Below are 21,790 nucleotides of genomic sequence, written 5' to 3'. Positions count from 1 at the left end.
GTCTAGCCAAAGGAAAAAGCTGAGGAAAGGGAGAAGCTGACTGGCCAGATGAGGAACCTTCATAAATCATAGACTATCTGTACCACCCCTATGATTTCTCCTGACTACTTTTCAACCTACAAACCCTACATTTTAAACCTTAAGGCAGATTGGACTTTCAATATTTAGCAGTGGTTATATAAATTGGTAATCAGCTCTACAGGCATCTGAACATATCTTCATAAGCATTATAAGTATAGCATAAACTAGAACTGGATCAGTCTCTAGGGTAACAATAAATTGGAGGTCATTCAATTACTGTACTGGGAAATACGCTACCCTCTTCCTAGCAATATTATTTTCATGTTTTATGCATAATTATTCTGAAGAAAAACTGAAACAAAAATATTTGGATTCTTCTGGAACAGAAGTTATTATTTATACTGGGTAAACTTATATCCTGTCCCTACACATACACACACATGCAGGATTCTTAGGAAAAAGGATGTCTACTCTTTTGTAGAAATGAATTTTTCATTATTAAATTCCAATAATACTATATTTCCAAGTTATTTTCTTCAATGAAAAAGTTTCAGAATTAATCATTTTAGTATCATATTTAGTTTTTTTTTTTTTGTTACCTATGAAATGGGGAGAGAGCCTACATTTCCTAAGAAAAATAGACAATTCCATGAAAACAAACTAATGGGCAAATGGATACAGATACCACTGCTGAAAAATAAGGATCTCTCTGAAAACTAGGCAACTCTTGGGAGGGTCTGTTTATCTAGTGCAGTGTTTCTCAACCTCAACTACATCAACAACTTTAAAATGTGTGGACTGAAACTCCCAGAATTCCCAGCATGCTGGCTGGGGAATTTTGGGAGTTGAATTCCACACATTTTAAAGTTGCTGAGGTTGAGTGAATGTTAACCCTTTCTGAAATAGATAAACATGGCTTTTCTTTTTTTTCTTTCTTTCATTGTTCAGTTACTTCTTCCTCTCCCCTCATCTCCATCTAGTTTTCTCTCCGACATTCTGTTTCTTATCTTTCCTTATAAAGCTATACTTCTTTTTTGACCCATCTCCATCCTGTTTTTTTCCTTCTCTGCTGGGAGAAGGAATGCAAACAGTGAATCTCTGTCCATGAAAATAGTTTCTGTGTGAAACTGAGTGGCTCTGGGTGAGCAGATAAGAAAATAAATGTTATAATCTTATATAACAGACATCTGTTTTTAATCAATAGATATTAATTCTGTAATGCATATTTGTCCTGACCTTGCCATTTTCAGAAGTACAGCTTTTGGCAAATGTATATGTATACATATGCACGTTTGTGTGTATCTATGTGTGTCACACACTTGACACACATTCATATATGACATGTAAATGGCAAAATCTTTAGAATTGGTATCAACTAGAGTTGGCAAAGTAGGGAAACTGAGCACTGCCCATCTATGTTTATATATTTCCTCTAGGTACACTTCCTTGGGAGGCAGGCCATCTTAATTTCAGTCATCTTCTTTTAGAGCAGCCATGAAGGCCTTGGAAAAGATATTCAAATGCTGTGATGTATCTATACCTACAAGGATCAGAATTGTGCAAGCCATGGTATTCCCTATGACACTCTTTGAAGAAGCAAGATAGGAAGAGTACTGGTGCTTCTAAAGTTGGGTGTTGGAGAAGACTCCTGAATACAGTGCACAGCCAAGAAAACAAACAAATGGATCATCAAACAAATCAACCCAGAATGATCACTTGAGACACAACTGACTGAGCTCAAATTATCCTACTTCTGACATATTATGCAAAGACCTAGCTCCCTACAGAAGGCTGCAATGCTAGGAAAGATGGAAAGAAAGAGAAGAAGAGGATGACCAGCAGCAAGGTAGAGGGACTCAGTTACAGTGGCGATGAGTGCACTGTTGGAAGACCTGAAGGACCAGGTTAGGGACAGATTGTCATGGAGAAAATCTATCTATGTGGTCACTAAGAAAACAATTTGATGGCACATAATCAATCATCAATCAAAAAAGTAATTTTACCTATATTTTTAATGTTGATGTTTATAAACCACTTCAGTCAACACTTACGCTTCATATGCAACTGTCATAAAACACACACTTAATTGCATTCCACTCCTAAGAAATTGTAACAAGGATATGCACAAAAACTAGTTAATTAAGAGGGGTAGCCAGAACTCACCATATTCTGTTTCTTCTGCAGCATCTCTAAGTGTTCAACCAATCCCTCATCAGCAACATCAAATGGCGTTTGACCCTAAGGGCATGTGCCACAATAGTAAAGATTTATTCTGGATTTGGCATTTCTTTAACATGAGAAAAAGATTCTTTATGTCTTTGTGAAAAACAATTTTAAAAATGTGCAACACTTACTTTTGCGGTATATGGCAAAAACCTAAAGGTAACCCTTTTTCTTATTTTCCATGTTTTTTATCTTACACTAGTTGCCAAATTAACATACATTTTACAACATATTTTTATCATATAAATGTAAGCCAGATAAAAGTATAGAGCTGGAAATATATGGTTATTAGACATATAGGGATCTCAAAATCTCAGACAGTGCTACTTCCAATTAAAAAAAAATGGTACAGTATCAAAAATATATATTGTATCAGGTGAATTAGAGCAGATGCAACATTCCTAATCCAATTTCCAATCTTTCCTCTTTCTGTGACAATTTCTCCATATTTGTCCATGATTAAAGGTTATGCCTGTGCTAATCTTAATCTTAATTAGTATATCACTAACTGATTTTCTTCTTCATAGAAGTTTACAAACCAACTCTGAAATTCTCATTAGCTACAACCACAGTCACAATCAAAACAGATAAAATGTAGCTGTGTCTACTTTGTAGAGGGTTGAAGCATACCGTGTACATAGAGGCAGATGATAACATATTGTGTGTATTTGTGTGCTAGGAGATAGGAAATAAAGCTCCCCAAAAATAGAGGAAAAATGCTGACTGACTTCCAAGTTATCCTCCTCAACCAGGCTACCCACAAGAGTATCAATCAATTAACCAAATCAGAACTTTTCAGAGAATTGATGGCCCAGTCCAGAGGCATTCCCATTCTCAGATAAATTAGCTGGTTAAAAATCTGTTTGGGTACTCTTCATTATGTTTTCTAAATGCACACTAACTTCAATTCACTTATGTAGTTATGAAGGGATCTCCATGAGGTCTCCTTTCACCCTCCAAACTATTTATTCTTTGAATCCATGTACAGTTTTGTCTTGTGATTTTGGGCTCAATTAAAAAAAAAAAACTTGTAATTTGTTGTGTAATTCAGGATCATTTGGGGAGGGGTTGTTTGACTAAACACATTTCTTTTATTCTTTAAGCTAGGGTTGTCCTGCCACATTCTCTTGCCTAGGATCAAGTTTCATAGCCAAATTCCTTCTCCTTCAGTTGAAAGTTTTTGCTATCTTATTCATGTAGATACAGCATCTTGCATTCCTAGAAAGAGTTTCAAGTAGCGGTGAAGCACCTGTTGAATCTCTGTCTAGATTCCATACCAGACACAGATGCTCTATAAGTTCCTGAACTACCTGCTGAAGCTGGTGTCTTGCAGGGAAATGCAGCATCCATATGAACCACTGATCTTAGGACTAATAGCAGGGAATCTAGATGTTGTGCTAAAATTATCATAAAGATTTGACTCAAACACAATCACCACTGTTACCATGCTTTTTAGTTAAGTTTCCCTTGCCTCTTTTTCACAATTCCTGTATCTCTCCATATATGCCTGACTTTCCTATATATTATAAATTATATTTTGTTATAAATATAGTTGTTTTTACCCAGGAACCTTAGTAACAGCTTACCCTTCACTCCTCCATAGACTTGGGTCCTTTCTCTGTATTTGAACTTTGTTGTTTCAGTATCTGAAATTTGCCTTTTTGAAGTATCTCACTGCTCAATCCCATGTGTTGCCAAAACATGGGAAGGATATCAAAAAGAAACTTTATAACACTCATTTTATAAAGGACAGAAAAAATGAATGTTTTTGTTTATGCTGTTACCCCTGACGATGTTAAGTGAACTATCACATTACAATTTAAAAATAAGCATAACAGAAGAAAAATGCTACTTTAAACAGCATACAGAATGCATTTGAAGCTGCTACAGAGCATAAAATACACATAATGCAATCCATTTAACTACCGAGTAATGCTAAACCAAGACAAGAATGACATAAGTCAATTTTAAAAGCTTGTTTAGCTCACCAAGACACATAGTCAATATTTCTAAAAACAAAAACAAAAACCTTTCCTTCTTCTCTGGGAGTGTTTACAATATACTGCTAGTCTAAGGCTCACTAACCAGCTTGTTCCTGATGTCCATATCACAGAGTGCTTCAGCCAAGATAGTGCAAGCTTCTTTCACCCCCCAGTGTGCAGCAGCATGGAGAGGTGTCCATCCATCATTGTCCTGAATATTTACATTAAACCCAGCTTGGATCAAGAGTCTAAGGAAAAAATAGTAAAGATGGCAGCAATTCAGTCTTGTAAGTTAGTAGACACTGTAAGCAGCATGCAGTGGCTTTGTGAATGAAGCGTATCCCATGATAGAGATTAGCGTGATCAAGTAGACAGCTCAAAATGGTAAAAAAAGGAATCAAGTTTAAGGTAAAGTGTAAAACAGCTTCTTCCTAATGACAATGGTAATTAATGATCGACCTTACATATGGAATTGAAGAATCTGAGACAAAGAGAGCACAAACAGTGTTTTAGGGAAATGCTTTAAAAGAGCAGAAGCAAATCTCAGAACAAGCCAAAGCTGCAGCAGCGGCATTATCTTGTGCATTAACTTCTGCACAGTGAAATTTAAAATTATCATAACTTAATCTTATGTGATAGAATTATTTAGCCCAGCATGGTCTATTTTAATTGCAGTTCAGCAGGAATATACACAAAGGTCATCTCCAGCTGTGTCTGAAATTAAATCTGAGACTTACAAATGTTTTATCTCTAGTTCTTCCTTCTTCCAGATGGATTCTTTCTTAGCATAATCTGGGGATGGGTCAGAAGCAGTTCAGGATTTCATGGCCACCATGACAATCATGGGTCTAAAAATGATTCAGATTATAACAGGTCTGATTCACATACTCTGGATCTAGTCTTGAACTCAGAGCAAATGGAGTATGTTTTGAAGGCAGAGGATATTACAGTAAACCCACTATCATGATCAGATCACTTTTTTGTAACCATGGGGTTTGTCAGTCCCACCAACCATTAAGATGGTCCACTTAGCTTTCAGAGGGTGCTTAGGAAGTGAACAGGCAATTTAGCAGACAATTTTATTGAGAATCTAGCTAACCAATGCAAGATAGACATGATGAAGGCACTACATAGGATAGCTCCCAAGTGGCTGATCCAGGGGCTTTGAGATGCTCTGGGAGACAAAGCAAAGGAAGGGGTATATATAGTGATGCTGTAGAAAATGAACAGCAAACACAGTTGGACATGGTATAAGCTCATATTTGAGCCTAAACTGTAGTGGTAAGTGTAGCAAAAAGTTGGTACTTCTTGGCATCTATTGTATCAGTGGAATACATCCAGCCTCATTATTTGAAATGACTAGGACATTTTTGGGTAAGAATGGGCCCAAAGAGCTTAGCATTGACCACTGTGACTTGTTCTAAGCATTTTGTTGATAAAACCATTAAAACTCATTTGGGGTTGAACACTGGTTGGCTGGCTGGAGTCTGAAGAGATAAGGATGACATCTTCTGATGTCATCTGGGATTTGTCTGAGCCTGTGGAACTTGATGAAGTGGAGAACATCCTCTGTGAGTGAATTCTGTCACGTGTGGTCTAGATCCTTATCCCACCTGGCTAATATGCTATGGAGGGAGGAGTGCTAGGTTCAAGTAGTGAATGGCTTTTGTATGGAGAGGCTGATACTAGTAGTTTTAAAAGAGGCAATTATATCCTACCTCTTCAAGAGGTCATCCCTTATCTAGCCATGTTAAATTGCCCTCCCTGTCTCCAACTTCCCTTTCTTGGGGAATATTGCTGAGAAGGTAGGGGAGAGGCAGCTAAATGGGGCTGTGAATTAAATAGATAATCTGGACTGTTTTCAGTCATGATTCTCAACTAGGCATGTGACATGATAACTCTTGTGGATGACCTGTACTGGGACATGGATAGGAGCACTGTAATCCTCCTGGTCCAGGTAGATCTTTCGGTGGCCTCCAATACCATCAATCCTTCTGGTTTGTCTGCAAGAGGTGGGGGTGGGAGGCATTGTTTTGAAGTTGTTCTGCTCCTTCTTCATTGGCAATTCCAATCGGGGGGAGAGGCCAAGCTCTCAGATACCTCCAGGGCTGAGCCTTCTCTTCCACATTTTCAACATCTACATGGAACTGTTGGGGTTGTGTTCTGTCTGAAGGAGTAGGTTCAGAATCTGGGAGTCATCCTGGACTCATGGTTCCTGCTAGAGGAGCAGATGGAAACTGACCAGAAGCACCTCTGTCTTGTTTCAGCTGTTGCGCCAGCTGTGCCCTTTCCTGGAAAGGAGGCACTAACTGTGGTCACTCATGCCTTTGTCACCACACGGATGGACTACTGAAATTTAAGTCTACCTGGGGTCCTCCAGTAGACCATTTGGAAGCGGCAACTAGTATAAAATGCAGCCACCTGTCTGGTAAGAGGGTAGATCCAGTACAATCCTGTAAAGGTCCAACTGTGGGAACTATACTCGTTACTTGTTTGCTTCCTAGTGCAATACTAGGTTCTGGTCATCACCCACAGTCCTAGATAATTTGGGACATTTAAGATCTTCCTCTTCAACTAAGCCTTCAGGGACTAATAGGGGGTTTATTTTTTGAGGATTTTTTTCCTGGTTAGTGAGAGGAAGGCACAGTGTATGGCTGTTATTTATTGTGATACCAAGTTGTAATGTATGTTTTGTTTAACTGTTATACTTATTTACTATACTGGATTGTGCAAGTTGCTTAGAATTATGTGATTGAAGTGGCATATAAATCCTAGTAAAAATAATAAAATACCTGCATAGTTGTTTCTTTTTCAAACACACTGTTGCTTTATCTTTGATGAAGTACTATAATAGGAAACAATTACATCCATTTTTTTACCTCACTTATTGGAATAGGAAATGTAGGGTATCTTAACTCTATATAGCATTCCTGACAGATGGGAAGGACTAGACAAGTTATTGCAACACTCTGCTCCAAGTGACAATTAACGTTGCTTTCTTACTACTACCCAAAAAGGGGCCTATACACATTTATTACTGAACTTAATGTATAGTACAGGACATATATACAATTGCAATGTTATTTCAATTGGATGTCAGTTCCAACTGACATGAATATAGCATAAGTCAAGTCATAACTGCTATCCCATTAGTTTCAAAAGGATCTAAAATCAAACAAGTTAGTCTAGAAGCAATTGTTTTAAAGAACTAGAATTTAGCATCCTCCCATGTCACTGCAAAATCTCTTAAGAGACACAATAAAAATAATTTCAAAGATTCCAGGATCTCTTAGTATCGATGTCTCTGAAAACCCAATGGAATCATTCTAGGCCCAGGAAATGTCCAAACCTAAAACATATGACAACATTTCCTGAATGGAAGTAATAAAGGAATAAAAAATAACGAATAAAAAGGTATAACTGCAAAGTGATTTACACAGCACTGCTGGATACAGAAAGCAAGCATACAAAAATCAGATCAAAATGTTCTGCTTCCCAAACTGAGCACTTAATGAACAATGGGAGTGGGCTGTTCAATAAAGTTTTTCAAATACTGATGCTTCCAATACTGCTGTTCTGGCATGCAATATATGACAAGTCATGGAATAATAGCACAAAGCAGGCAAATGTTACACTAAAGTTAACTGATATTTTCTCTGAAGTTGATAAAAAAGCAAATCTTATCCCTACACATCAAAAATCACTGTGGCACGTGGGTAAGCCTCTATCCTACAAATAGAATCCTAATTTGTATTTACTATGCTTGGTGCAGCTATCTATGCCATTAGTCTAATTAAAAATAAAAAAAGAGGAAAAACAACTATTAACTGTCCTTGCCCTTGTGCTTGAATATCTGTGCATACCTTTACCTTTGTTGGGAGCAATACATTGTAACAAAAAGAAATACCACCTAAAAAAAAAAATGCCAAAGCCAACTTCAGAAAATCAGGAAAATAAAAATCCAGTGCTTGTCTCATTCTTACAGGGCTGGCCAGCCAACAGCCTATACCACAAACAGTATCATTATTTCCACTTTCCCTGGAGAAACCAAGGCAAAAAGTGAATTTTCAGTTAGCACAGCTTGTTTCTTCCAATATAAGGGAGAATCATCAAATATATGTTGCTTCAAAGTCTATATTTTGCTGCTGGCATTACATTATTACCTGATGGTAGCAAGAGTAAACAGTAAAATATTTTACATTGGGATTAAAAATAAACATATAAACCTAGTTTCTCTTAAATTACATCCTGGAAAATCCCAACCAGAAATTCATAACAATCCTATAAAATCATAGTTTACAAAGCACAATGACTGGGTTTGAATGATTTATAAGCCTATCTCCCAGAGTTTCTGCCTGCCTCACGAGGTCTAGCAGGGAGGGCATGCTCTGGGTCCCTTACATCAAACAATGCCATATTGTTGGATAAAGGAATTGTGACTTCTCTGTGGAAGCGCCTACCCTGTGGAACAGCATCCCTCTGGAAATCCAGACGGCCCCAACCCTGTTAGCCTTTTGTAAGGTTCTGAAGACCTGGCATTTGGGCCAGGATTCGGGTTCTGTGAGCTCTGCTGGTGAGGTGACTTTTTATGACTTGTGGTTTACCGTTTTAACCTTGGATGTCATTATGTCAATATGTTATTGTTGTTTTAAACCTTGAATGCCACCCAAAGCCACTGTTCTGAGATGAGCAGCTATATAAATCATATAAGTAAATGATTAAATAAGCTAAAATCTACCCAACTACATTATGCCTCAGTAGTATGTTTGAACCCAGTCATGTAACTCTTCCTTTTCAGTTACAGCAATCCCCTCCAAGACCTAGTTTAACACAGCAAACAATGAAAAGAGATCAGTACCTCATCACCTCACAGTAGCCTTTGGCTGCAGCTACGTGGAGAGCAGTAGCACCTGTTCGAGGGTGCTTTCTCTCTTCAATTTTCCTTTTATTTAGCCACTGTCGGGCATCCTGCAACATTTGTTGTTCTTCTGCTTTTCTGGCCTGATCAAGATCCACCCCTGGAGAAACAGACTGCAGGTGTAAAAAAAACCTCAAGGTAGAACAAAAAAATAATAAAGGGAAGTGGAGATACATTTCCACATTGTTAAAAAAGGGAGCAGAAATGAGTAAGATTTTTTTTTAATACAGACATATTTTTAAAAGCAGTTATTTTTTTCCCTTAGAGACACAGCTTTTTTATAATTCTATTGAACTGAACCTGATGCTTTTAAGGCTTGTTGAAGAACAACTACTATAATTGCTGAGCTAGTATGGCCAACAATCATTCCTCATCATCTACAAAATGCTGAGGTGCTTGTGCATGGAATACACAGAAGAAGTTACAATCTATTATAGAAAAGCCTGTTTCCATCTCATGGGGTGAAATGAATCTATTAAAATTCCCACTGATCCAGAGCATACTAGTTTCCTTACTGAGATACTTAGATACATTATTAACACACCAAAAAATGGGGGAAAACCCCCCAACCCATATTAATCAAAACTATCTATTTCAGGATTTCTCTAGAGTCAAAATATCAAGATGTTTTCATATGAATCTTGATAGGAGAATGGGACAGTATTTTATATTAAGATTGTTTAGGAGGAGAATAAATCAATTAGCATATTGACTATTATAATATAATAATATCATTATGATAGTCACACTATTAAAATGACTCATTTTATCTAAAGCTTAAAGGGATTCCACAGAAAATTAAACATATTTAGAATGAATGGAACAAATAGTTTGTAAACACCATCGCTGATAATTTAGCTTTTCATCAGCTAAGGAGAATCAAATTGGTTTCATTTCCAAGGTAACATACTACAATTGGGAAGGATTGCACTTTCCACAGCACTTTCCTCTATAACATTTGGGCAACCATCCATATTTCCTATACTGTAAGTAGCCAATCACCAAACTGTAAAAAATCTCTCAAGGGTCTATGGACTAGCTGTCTGTATAAAATTATCCTTTGCAATTTCATATAAAATTTAAAGCAACATTTTCCAGATGTCAGTCATCAAGTTTGCTTCTTCCCTTCGGAGGATATTTAGAATGCCTATATCGAAAGAGTGAGCTGATATAATTCCAGCAGCAGTGCCAAAAATAGGCAATGGGCAAGAAGAATGGATGATGATAATATGAGATAGTTAAGATTTGTAAGTACCCCACAGAAAAGCAATGTGTTGGTGCAAAACCTTGTTTACACATATAGGTCCATCATACAAAACTCACTCTACAATAATCACCTAGTACATATGCAATATTTTTATGAATTTTCAGAATGTGTATCTTCCTTTCTAAAAGTCATAATGAGATGTAGAGTCAAATTTAAGAATAAGTGAATTGTATTTCATGCTGTGCATCTCTGTTCCTGAAGCTTTGCCATGGAAGAAAAAAATCCATCGAACAAAATCTAATGATAAAGAGATACATAGTTGCCTTACCCTGTTTCTTTACTTGTTCCAAAAGCAAATCTTTCATGGCTGCTTCCTCTGCAAGGTCAGATGGGACTTCACCTTCACTGTTCACAGCAGCAACGTTGGCCCCATGACTTATCAAATACCTATATGGATGAAAACCAAATGAGACTCAATTTCAGTACAAGTCTATTTTATGTGACTCTGTGATTCAAACAAGGCATCCGATAGTAAATCTTCTATCACAGGAAAAAACAGTGATAGTTAATTCCTCAGCTAACTGTAATAGGTCTATCTTTTGAAAACAACCAGGTAATTTTTTTCCCCATGTTAGTAAGATTGAACTATTTTATTTTTAAAGTAAAAGAACCATTTATTCTCAGTATGCATCTCTGGTTCATCAAACCTTTCTATGCAAAAAAAGATTACAATTCAAAAAGCTGACCTGATTCTTATGATTTGGCTAATTTATATATTCTTATCCCAAACTCCTCTTTCTGCTTCAATATTATAAAGATCATTATCATATGCATATCTTCTCTGAACTAAGCCCTACTGAGTTTAGTGAGATTTATCTCCAGGAAAATACATATAACAGTTCCACTTGTTAATTTCTGAAGTTTGCATTCCTTACATTTGAAATGGTTCCAACAGTAAAAGGAACTATTCACATCACTGCACTGGACCAGCATACATTTAAACTTATCAAAGAAAATTACTCAAGACTGCCAGATATGGAGCTCACTATCTCATCCCATGCCATTTATTACTATAACCTTGCTTTCAAAGAAACATTCTTGTAGCATACTTTTGAAAGTGCTGTGTTCCTATTACTAATGCTGTAACAATAGGTAGGGTAAGAACTTTCTGAAACTAAGCACCATTCCTTTTTCCAGAAGCCAAGGACCCAGGGGGTAGGACAGTAATGTGCTATAATGATAACGCCAAAGGAGACTGAGCCGGAATTTTCAGCCTGCTTTTCCAATTTGGATAGGGAAATTGGGGAATGTTTATTTTCAGTGGTTCATCAACCTTATCAGAAGGTGGGTTTGCTTTATTACAGGTAGTCCTCGCTTACCGATGGTAATTGGGACCAGAAACCCTGTCACTAAGCGACACAGTTGTAAGGCACGACATTACATAACTGTGCTGACTTATGTTGGCAGTCCCAGTTGCTGTCATTAGGCAAATCCCACACAGTCGCAGTGTCCCGCGGTCATGTGATCACCATTTGTGACCTCCTGCTGGCTTCCCCATTGATTTTGCATGCCGGAAGCTGGTGGTGAAGGTCACAAATGGCAATCACATGACCATGGGACGCTGCAACATCGTAATTGCGAGCTGATTGCCAAGTGCCTGAATTGTGATCACATGACTGCGGGGATGCTGTGACGGCTGCCATTATGAGGACCCGTCGCAAGTACCCCTCGTTCATCTCTGCCATAACTTCAAATGGTCACTGAATTAGTAGATGTTAAATGAGGACTACCTATAATACTATTGTTGTTGTCATTAATTTTTCTTTTGTAGCACAACAAAAATGAAATAATGGCTCATATGCATTAGGAACCTCCTCCATTACACAGAATCTGACACCTCTGATTTTATAGAATCTTTTGGTATCAAAGATCCTATTTACATTTCATAGGATTTCTCTAAGGAACTAATTGTATGCACTGTTTTAAACACTATTAAAATGTTAGTGTCTAAATAATAATACCAACACAACATAATCATCCTAAATTTAAGACTTTATGGATTGCTGAAGTGATTTAAAAAGTAAATCAGAGAGAGACCACAGTATTAGTCAGAGCTACCATTGCAAATACTACAACACATTCAGGTTATTGTTGTTATTAATATGATCCTGTTATTCATTTGGTTTATATCCCATCTTTCTACACAATTTGAGCACTCCATCATTCACACTAAAGATTTAGAGAAGACTACTGATAAGTTCTGTTGCTTTGAGCTAATACTTTGTAAAGCATATCCATACAAACAGAAATGTACCTATGTTTTAGTCTCTAAGACACTTGCTTGGGAATTCATTTAAGACTTGCCCCACACACATCTGAAATTGAAATAAATCAAGTACTCTTTCTAGTATGCAGGTCACACTGAAACTCACTCACTCTGCTATGTTCAGATAGCCACAAGATGCAACTGCATGAAGTGGGGTCCACCCCTCGTTATCTTGCTGATTTACATTGGCTCCATATTCTACCAGAAATTTTACCATGTCCAGGTTTTCATCTATACAGGCCTTTGGAATAAGAAGGGAAATGGGAAAGAAAAGAGAGAGAAAGATAAAGATTAAAATGAGCAAATATCACTTTCAGTTTTAACAGCTATAAATGACAGCAGGGACTTCACTCCCATACTGAGTCTGCCTATCTTTCAGCAACCACTGATATCTCCATAAAGTGTTGTTCTCCTTTCGTTATACAAACAAGCCGGGAGTCAACTCTTTGCAAAATGATCTTTTGGTATTCATTTTAGGAATGGCATCAAATTCCATGGAGCAGAGTAAAAGTTGGAACATGCTACTCCAGAAAAGCTTCAATGAAAGAGAGTATGTCAGGTCATTCAATGAAATAATATATGGGAGAATTAAAACAAGTAGGATTTCTGCAACATTTTTAAGTCAAGAGCCAATCAGAAAAAAGGATCCATTACTTAACTTACAGAAAATAAAGCATTACTTAGCTTTTTTTTTTGGGTGGGGGTGCCTTTGAGTCAGGTTTTTGGGGTTTTTTTTACTCCTGGTGACTGTGAGTTCTAGCCTGCCTTAGGGACAAAGACAGCTTGGTGACTCTGGGTCAGTCACTCTCCCTCAGTCCTAGGAAGGAGGCAATGGAAACTACTCCCGAAATCTTGCCAAGAAAACTGCAGGGACTTGTCCAGGCAGTTGCCAGGAGTCAACATTGACTCGAAGGCACACCCACACTTATCTTTATCATCATCTGAGGTCTGCACTAATAAAAATTGGTTTGTCTTAAACCCGCAACATGATTTGAATATTTTCCAAAGTATTCACTAAACTTAAACTGTTTAAGGAAACTAAACAACTTTTAGTCCAAAGAAAGAAAACAGTATGTGCAAACGTTGATAGGTCAGCTTTATTTTGTGCACTGAATACCACAACAGAACTTTCATACAGAAAAAATCCCATCTCCAGCACTTTGGATACAGAGGCATTTATTGAAAAATAAGTTAATATAAGAAACCAAAGCAGTTTAGAGGCACACTTTATCTAGTTCTCCCTCCCCCAATATTTTAAAATTTATTTATTTGAGGCCAGCATAGCAAGCTATAGACTGGAATGCGTAACTGTTTATTAGAGAAATTAGGAAAGGCATCTGGCTTATTATTGCCATGCCAACAAAACTATAGTATTTCTTATGCACATTTTCCTATTTAAATAATAGTTTTATCCTATGGTAAATTAAGACAGAAACTATAATTAAGTCCCTAAAGATAATGAAGTTTTCCGATTTCATTCTAAAGCTGAGTAAAGATTAGGGTATACTTGATTTAAAATTAAGATTTCTATTCTGAATTCATATACCTCTTGAATAAAATAAATTGCTTTTACAAGCATAATATACAGGCTTCCCACTAAACAGACAATTTATTCAACCTAGAAATATAATAAAAAAATATTTGGCAATGCTACCTACATGCACTATAGAACTGTATCTACCAAGAGGCAGAATTGGGGCATTCTGCAAACATGGTGAAATATTAAGCAAATATCAGACTTGTGCTGTACATTTGTTTGGAAATAAATTATATACAACTGTAAAAATAACTACTATGCAAACTATCAAAATAGAAAGTAAATTTATAGTTATTCCACTAGAAAGAATCTCAAACAGCTTTAATTCCAGAATACAATGGAGATCTCACATACTCAGAATACATAAAATAAAAATACAATATGACTCATATGGGCTCTTTGTGAAATGATTTGATGAACTGCAGAATGCTACCTCCTATATCCTAGGACTTCAGGATGTTTTCTTAGCCATTGGCTATAATGCAAAATCCACAACAAATAAAATACAGTACACAAGGATACCAGAAGTAATATTTTTCCTACTGGTACAGGAGAGAAGCGCACAGAACCACATATTTAACTACAGTTTAAACCCCTTACTATGTAAGTTTTTTTTATTGGCAAAGCAAAGCCTAACAGCTGAAATTCTTGTTTATATAGCAAGCCCTAAGGCAGTAGCACAAATGTCTTATGCAGGCACAACCAGCACCCCTTTTTTAATCCACAGGAAACCTCAGAATGTGTGGGGAAAAAAACACTGGGATCCATGCCTAAGTTGTGAGGGGATAGGGGAGAAATGAATTTCTACAGTCTTGGAGAGGTAGAAGGCACCTATTGCACCCCTTTAAAAGCTCTAACTTCTGTCAAAATTGGGCTAATGTTTCCATTTTGGAAGCATTTGAAGGGAAAAATGGATAATTTAACCTCTGCAATGATAAATGCATTTATTTGCCCGATAAACCCTCCTCAAAGCCCAAAAATAAATTAAACTCAAGTCTTCAGACATTCCTACTAAGGTGATATATGTTTTCCACTACATATTCTTTTATCCTCTTTTTGGGAGCAGGGAAGTTAAGAAAAGTCCTCCCCCCCCCCCCATTGCCCAATAGAAACAGCTGTGGCACTGAAGGAGAATTACTGTCTCATTGCACCCTCAACTAGGAAGGAAAAAATCTGCAGCTTATCAAGAGGTGGGAGAATTTTGCTTTTACTGAACAAACTGCTAAAAATAATGAAATTAAAATTTAAGATTCAAATACAATATAAAGGGAAGGAGAAGTAGTTTCACCCACTTTTGGAGTGTGGTCCTTGGCATTCCATGCAAAGTCTGGAATGGTCCTCAGATTGACAGTTTCTGTAATGGGGAACTGCTTAACCTCCAACCTGTATGACTTGTTTCACAAAAGGAACATTTTAAAAACATGTTCCTCATTATCCCAACACACTGAATGTCTAGATGTATGCTACTTGCATTATGTTCCATAGTTCTACATAGTGTAATACAGTTCCAATTCCTTTGTCATGAGAAGTTGCCCAATAGAACTTACTAGGAAGTTATTCCACTCATAGTTCCTTATATTTTTGCTTATTTATTTGTATATCTACCAAGTAACTTAGATATATCAAACCAAGTTTCTCTTGTCCATACCACAAAACAACTGAACTACAGTACTGCTTTTCAATCATCAATCATGGAAGAAGCAGGTGTTTACTTCCACTTTAACTACCAGATTCACTAAGCTCTAAGATAGTTTGCCCAAAATAAAAAGGTACATTGTTTTGGAGATCACTTCCAGCAATACCCCATTTTATTCCTACAGAATAGATACTAGAAGGAAGACAAACTTCATAAATTCCCACTTGTTCTTACAATGAATCTTACAGCTTGAGTCCCCAGCATGACTCCTGGGTGACAAGGCATCTACTGACAAATTCCTTGAAGCCCACCAAGTTCCATAACTCACCAAAATCCACCTTCTTCACACCATAATATTAAACTAAACAGGGCCTTTGGCAAAAATACATAACTACACACTGCTTGACCATTATACTCTATAACATAACAAAACAAAGCTAGAAATTGAAAAATTACTTAACTGCAAAACTGAATCAAAATCAAAAGCCTATATAAATTATCACTGGGATGCCTTAAGTATTACTTTTAATGATTAACCACCACCACCCTCACATTCTCTATTTTAAAGAAACCTAAAAATATATGTAGTGGTCACTATCTTCCAAATGAGGACAATATGAAATATAAAAATATCTAAACCCACTATCCTAATAAATTGGCTTTGGAAAGGGTTTTTGTTTTGTTTTAAGTTCGTTGGGGTTTGTTTTGTTTGTTAGTAGGTTTGGAGTTTCTTGTTCTAAAGGTTTTATCTTTAGGTTTCAATAGTACACATAAAGGAGAACCAGCCACATAGCCAGCATTATTACAGAACAGATTTTTTTTCCCATTGAAATGTTAAAATCTAAATCACCTCTACTAGAAATTTTAAATATTGTACATGTTTTCCATCAGTGGCCACAAATAGTTCCCAGGACACAGTTTTCAAACTACTGAACCAAAAGTTTGTTCTTAAATCAAAGCAACTTTTACTTGTTTTATACTTGTTGATTTCAACTTCAAGTGTTGTTTAAGGAATGAAATCTGCATCTGTAAGCTAATTAGCACAGCAAAAAATATAATTCTAAATAAATCACAAGATTCTAAACATTATAATTTGTGGCTTATTATGGTTACATCAACATCTAGTCCCCCCTGCCCTCCCCCCAAACAAAGTACTGACAAATCTATGAAGGAGTTCAAGTGTGAAATATTAAAAATCATTGTGCAGATTGGTTTCTAGCATTTTTCTGGAAGCTGGAAAGATTCCAATGTGCATACCATGAACGAAAGCTGAGAAACTTCAAAAACAGTATCAACTGCTAGCTACTATGTAGATAGGGCTATTTATTCTATCCTATTTTCAAATCAATTTTTATGACACAAGAAAAACTGACCTAGGATCAATAAAGGTGTAAAGACCTAAAGTAAAATTATTTTTCCTTCCTCACCCTGTAAAAACAATTTTTCTGTTTTTATCTTTTCCACTATTGTTCACATCTACTGTTTTGGATTTATCACACAAGTCACCGCATATAAAATTTTTCTTTAATCTTGGTCTTTAACCAACACAGTTCATACTTTCTGATATACACTTTAGCCTTTTTATTCATCTTTACTTTATACATCCTTCCCTTTTTGCTTACTTTTGCAGACATATAATACCCTTCCCTTCCCTCCCCTCCCCTTTCCTTTCCTCATGCTTTTTAACATTTACCCCTCTTACATTCCAAGTTGCAACACCGTAATCCAGATGGCCTGAAAAACACTGAAAGCTGCTACCCATACTGCCTTTAGTCAACTAACACTTTCACGTAACACTTTTTAGAAAGTAGAGAATGTGTAGATTAGGTTACCAGCTTAGTCACATCCATGCAATCTACAGTATTCTCTGCTTACCATAAGCTCAGTACCAATTAGTTTTGGCCCATTTTGGCTGCAAGCCCAACCAAACCCCAGTATGTGAGTTATCGTCTCTAATCTAGAGATTACCTTGCAAACCAATACAGTGGTACCTCGGGATACGAATGCCTCTACTAACGAACTTTTCGGGTTAAGACCAGCTCCGGCCGCAAAAATTTACCTCGATGTGCGAACTCCGCCTTGGGGTACGGTCATTTTTCCGCCCTGACACGTGGTCCGCGGCCGTTTTCCCGCCGCGCTGCGCGGTGCCCGGCCATTCTCCCGCCGCGGCGCCCAGCCGTTCTCCCGCCGCGCCATGCCACGCCTGGCCATTCTCCTGCCACGCCACGCCACGCCTGGCCATTCTCCCGCTGCGCCGTGCCGCACCCAGCCGTTCTCCCGCCGCGCTGCGCCACGCCCAGCCGTTCTCCCGCTGCGCCCGGCCTTTCTCCCGCCGCACCGCACCCAGCCATTCTCCCACCCCTGACACGTGGTCCGCGGACGCCAGAACGGATTAACAGTAATTACATTGAACCTTATGGGAAAATTTGCTTCGGGGTGCAACCAAATTCGGAGGGCGGAATGGATTAACCGGATTTACATTGAACCCTATGGGGAAATTTGCGTCGGGTTACAACCAACTCGGGATACGCCCAGAGTCACGGAACGGATTAAGTTCATATCCCGAGGTACCACTGTATATTGTTGTCCTATCTCACCAACTATGAAATAGATATAGTGTATTACTACATACTAAGATGGTAAAATGATAATCATGTAGGTTAATTTGAGCAGATATTATAACTGAGTTTATTTAGCTAATTTCCATCCTAGTTTATGGAACTAGGTTTGAAGAATAATTTGTTTTTAATTGTACACTGAATTTATATTGCTTATGATATTGTAATATTATAGTTTGTATAGTTTAAAACCTTGGGAGGGCCAACGCAGGCCGCGTGTGAGTTGGAGAGGCCGGGGAAGGGCTAAAGAGGCCCGGTACAGGCTGCATGTGAGTGCAGGAAGGCCAGGGGGTAGACAGTGCAGCAAGGCACGAGCACAGGAAGGCCAGGGGATGGATGGTGCTATGCTTGTGGGAAGGCGGCAGGGAAAGTCGCAAATGGCAATCATGTGACTGCAGGACACTGCAACCATTGTGTGAGCTGGTTGCCAAGTGCCCAAATCACGATCGTGTGACCATGGGGGGGGCGCTGCAAGAGCCAAAACTTCAAGGACCAGTCATAAGTACCACTTGTTCAGTGCCATCGCAACTTAAAATGGTCGGTGAACAAGTGGTTGTTAATCAAGAAACTTTACAGGTAGTCCTCAAGTTACAACCATTCATTCAGCAACCATTCAAAGTTATGATAGCGCTGAATGAATGGACTTACAACCAGTCATCGAAGTTCCAGCTGTTGCAGGGTCACATGAACAAAATTTGGGTACTGGGCAACTAGCTCACACTTATGACCAGTTACAACGTCCCGCGGCCACGCAATTGCCATTTGCACCCTTCCCTGCTGGCTTCCTCCAAGCAAAGTTAATGGGAAACTGGCAAGGAAGTTTGCAAGTTGTCTTTTCCCCACCTGGCCTTCTTTCGCTTGCTCACACTGCACCCTCCTTTCCCCCTTTGCTCACACACACCCTGAGCCCTCTTTCCTTGGCCTCCCTGTGATTGCACACATGCACACATGTATCCCATTTGCGACTTTCACAGCCAGCTTCTGACAAGCAATGTCAATGGGGAAGCTGGCACTAAGTCGGAAGTCACGGTCATGTGATGTCATGCTTAATTACCACAGGTGATTTGCTTAATGACTGCAGCAGAATTGATGCTGTAAGTTGGGCGCAGTCACATGATGCTTCACTTAATGACCACATCGCTTAGTGATGGAGTTGCTAGTCCCAATTGTAGTCACTAAGTGAGAATTACCTGTATTAGATTAACTTGGGTTTGCTATCACTAGAAGCCAAGAAGAAAAGGTAAAAATAACAACATATAAAAATACATAAATCCCTCTGTTACAGTATATGTGGGCACTTAAAATCAAAACTAATATGTAAGGCTTCCCTACTTTGGAGGATGTTTTCATTTTGGCTAGATATATCTAGACTCGTTATACTTATGACTTCAAAAGAGAGTGAGATGGATCTTGTACTCCTTGAAATTCTACTCTAGAGGCTTTTAGGGGTGCTTCCAGAATAGCATACAGTAGCATTGGGAGCTGTAGAGGATTCTTGAAATTTGTTTTCCTCTTCTCACTTTGCAGAAAAGTATTTCTGTACTCAACACATTAGTTTTTTAAAACAACAACACCACCTTCTTATCTTTACATGGTTTCTTGCAAAAATGTTTCAATGAATTCCAAATAAGGAGGCACTATCTATAATCATTTATTTTCATACTAAAGAGAAATTTTTTTAGCTATCTAAACTTCCTTACATTCAAGTACTTTTATTTGGATTTCCAGCTAGCCAACTAATTAAGGCTAAGTTCTAAGTTGCAATTTAGAAATGCAAATTAAATTAAGAAACAGAGAATCAATTCAGCACAATAGATATCTGTTAAAATATTTCATTGCCAAAGCTCAATTGAAATGAATAATTCTTGCACTGTATCATGAAGGAAAGAGAATTCTGTAGGAATGGACCTTGAGTGCTTTGACTTGTTTATTTAACAGAGAATAAATCAAGAACATATTTAAAGGAATTCATATGAGATGTCATATTCCCAATCTTCCAACATAATAGTTTTAGCAGATTGTGAATATCAGATCAGCTCATACGCTTTTTCTCCCTGAGGAACTTCCAATTTTTCTTCTATTTTAAATAGATATAATTTGCTATTTAAACAATAGTTTGACAATAGTTATACTATAATTTCTTCTTACAAAGATTTATTTCCAGTGGTTTAATTATACTGCATGGAGTAGTTTTGCCAGTCACCATTCTTTGTCTTACAGACTGAATTCAGGTATCATTTCCCCAGTCCTTTACACTAAGCACTTGTCTTCCTTTGCTGCTCCTAATCTTCCTGCTCTCCAAATCAATCAATCTAACAAACAACACCAAGGAGATTTTAGTAAATCATGTACTAAAGAAGGGTGCTTGCATGCTACGCCAGCGTTATTCTCATTCCAGTGTGCGTTGTTGATAGGTGCACAAAATTTGGTCATAAACATACACATTGGTCATAAAATTAATTTTTTATTACCATATTTGCGAATTGTTGCTAAATGGGTAGTCGATAAATGAGGAGTGGGTGTATGAACTGTCATCCTATATAATACTTATTTAACATAAGACTCACTAAAACCAATGTGACTTCTGAGAAGACACATATAACATTGCACATCCCACTAGCATAGCACAATTGCAATTTTTCAAAACAGTGCTTTATCTACAAACATACAAGCTATTAGAGACAGTCCAAGCTGCTCAGCACAAATGTACCCATTTTTTTTAGTTTTGCTAGAATCAAATCTGAAAACAGAATATATTAACATATTCTAACAAAGTTTTGATTATATAGAGTTAGATATAAAATGCAGACCTTGTTATTATCACTTGGAAAATGCACATTGTTATAATTAAGAAACAGCCATTAATGGATATTCAATTGGACTTTATACCACTGAACTCTTAGTTTATAATCCACAATAAACCTATCCACATGCACACGTAACAAGAAATAAGAACTAAGAATTCATATGCACTTGCTTCCTATGAGTAAAAAGAACTGCTAATTTCAGAGTAGCCGAGACAAATTTCAATATACTGAGTACATATCTTCTTCCAACCAAATAAACATTCATAAAAATATTAGAGTAAACCTATTACAGGTAATCCTTGACTTACAACCATTGATTTAGCGTTCGAAGTTACAATAGCGCTGAAAAAAGTGACTTATGACCAGTCCTCGCAGTTATGTCTGTCACAGTGTCCTCATGGTCACATGTTCAAAATTCAGGCACTTGGCAACTGGCACGTATTTACAATGGTTGCAGCATCCTGGGGTCACATGGTTGCCATTTGCGACCTTCCCAGCCAGTTTCTGACAAGCAA

At 37.6% G+C, this 21,790-nt stretch overlaps 1 protein-coding gene across 16 annotated transcripts in view; it reads right to left on the bottom strand.

Annotated features, from left to right (window-relative positions):
- Positions 1-21,790, bottom strand: part of PPP1R12B (protein phosphatase 1 regulatory subunit 12B) — a 128,657-nt gene that overhangs the window by 95,872 nt on the left and 10,995 nt on the right. For all 16 annotated transcript variants that reach the window (XM_088154441.1, XM_025170050.2, XM_088154442.1 and 13 more), the window contains exons 2-6: positions 12,788-12,918; positions 10,680-10,798; positions 9,085-9,244; positions 4,330-4,474; positions 2,185-2,259 (exon numbers count right to left, since the gene is read on the bottom strand). In XM_088154441.1, coding sequence (XP_088010567.1) covers positions 2,185-2,259; positions 4,330-4,474; positions 9,085-9,244; positions 10,680-10,798; positions 12,788-12,918 — 630 coding nt within the window. The remainder of the gene's footprint in view (positions 1-2,184; positions 2,260-4,329; positions 4,475-9,084; positions 9,245-10,679; positions 10,799-12,787; positions 12,919-21,790) is intronic.

The sequence above is a fragment of the Python bivittatus genome, unplaced genomic scaffold (assembly GCF_059951505.1).
Source record: "Python bivittatus isolate LINGU-HERP-01145 unplaced genomic scaffold, Pbiv_v1 ctg000700_np1212, whole genome shotgun sequence".
In the NCBI taxonomy this organism is placed as follows: Eukaryota; Metazoa; Chordata; class Lepidosauria; order Squamata; family Pythonidae; genus Python; species Python bivittatus.
This window is presented reverse-complemented; position numbering and strand designations above follow the sequence as displayed.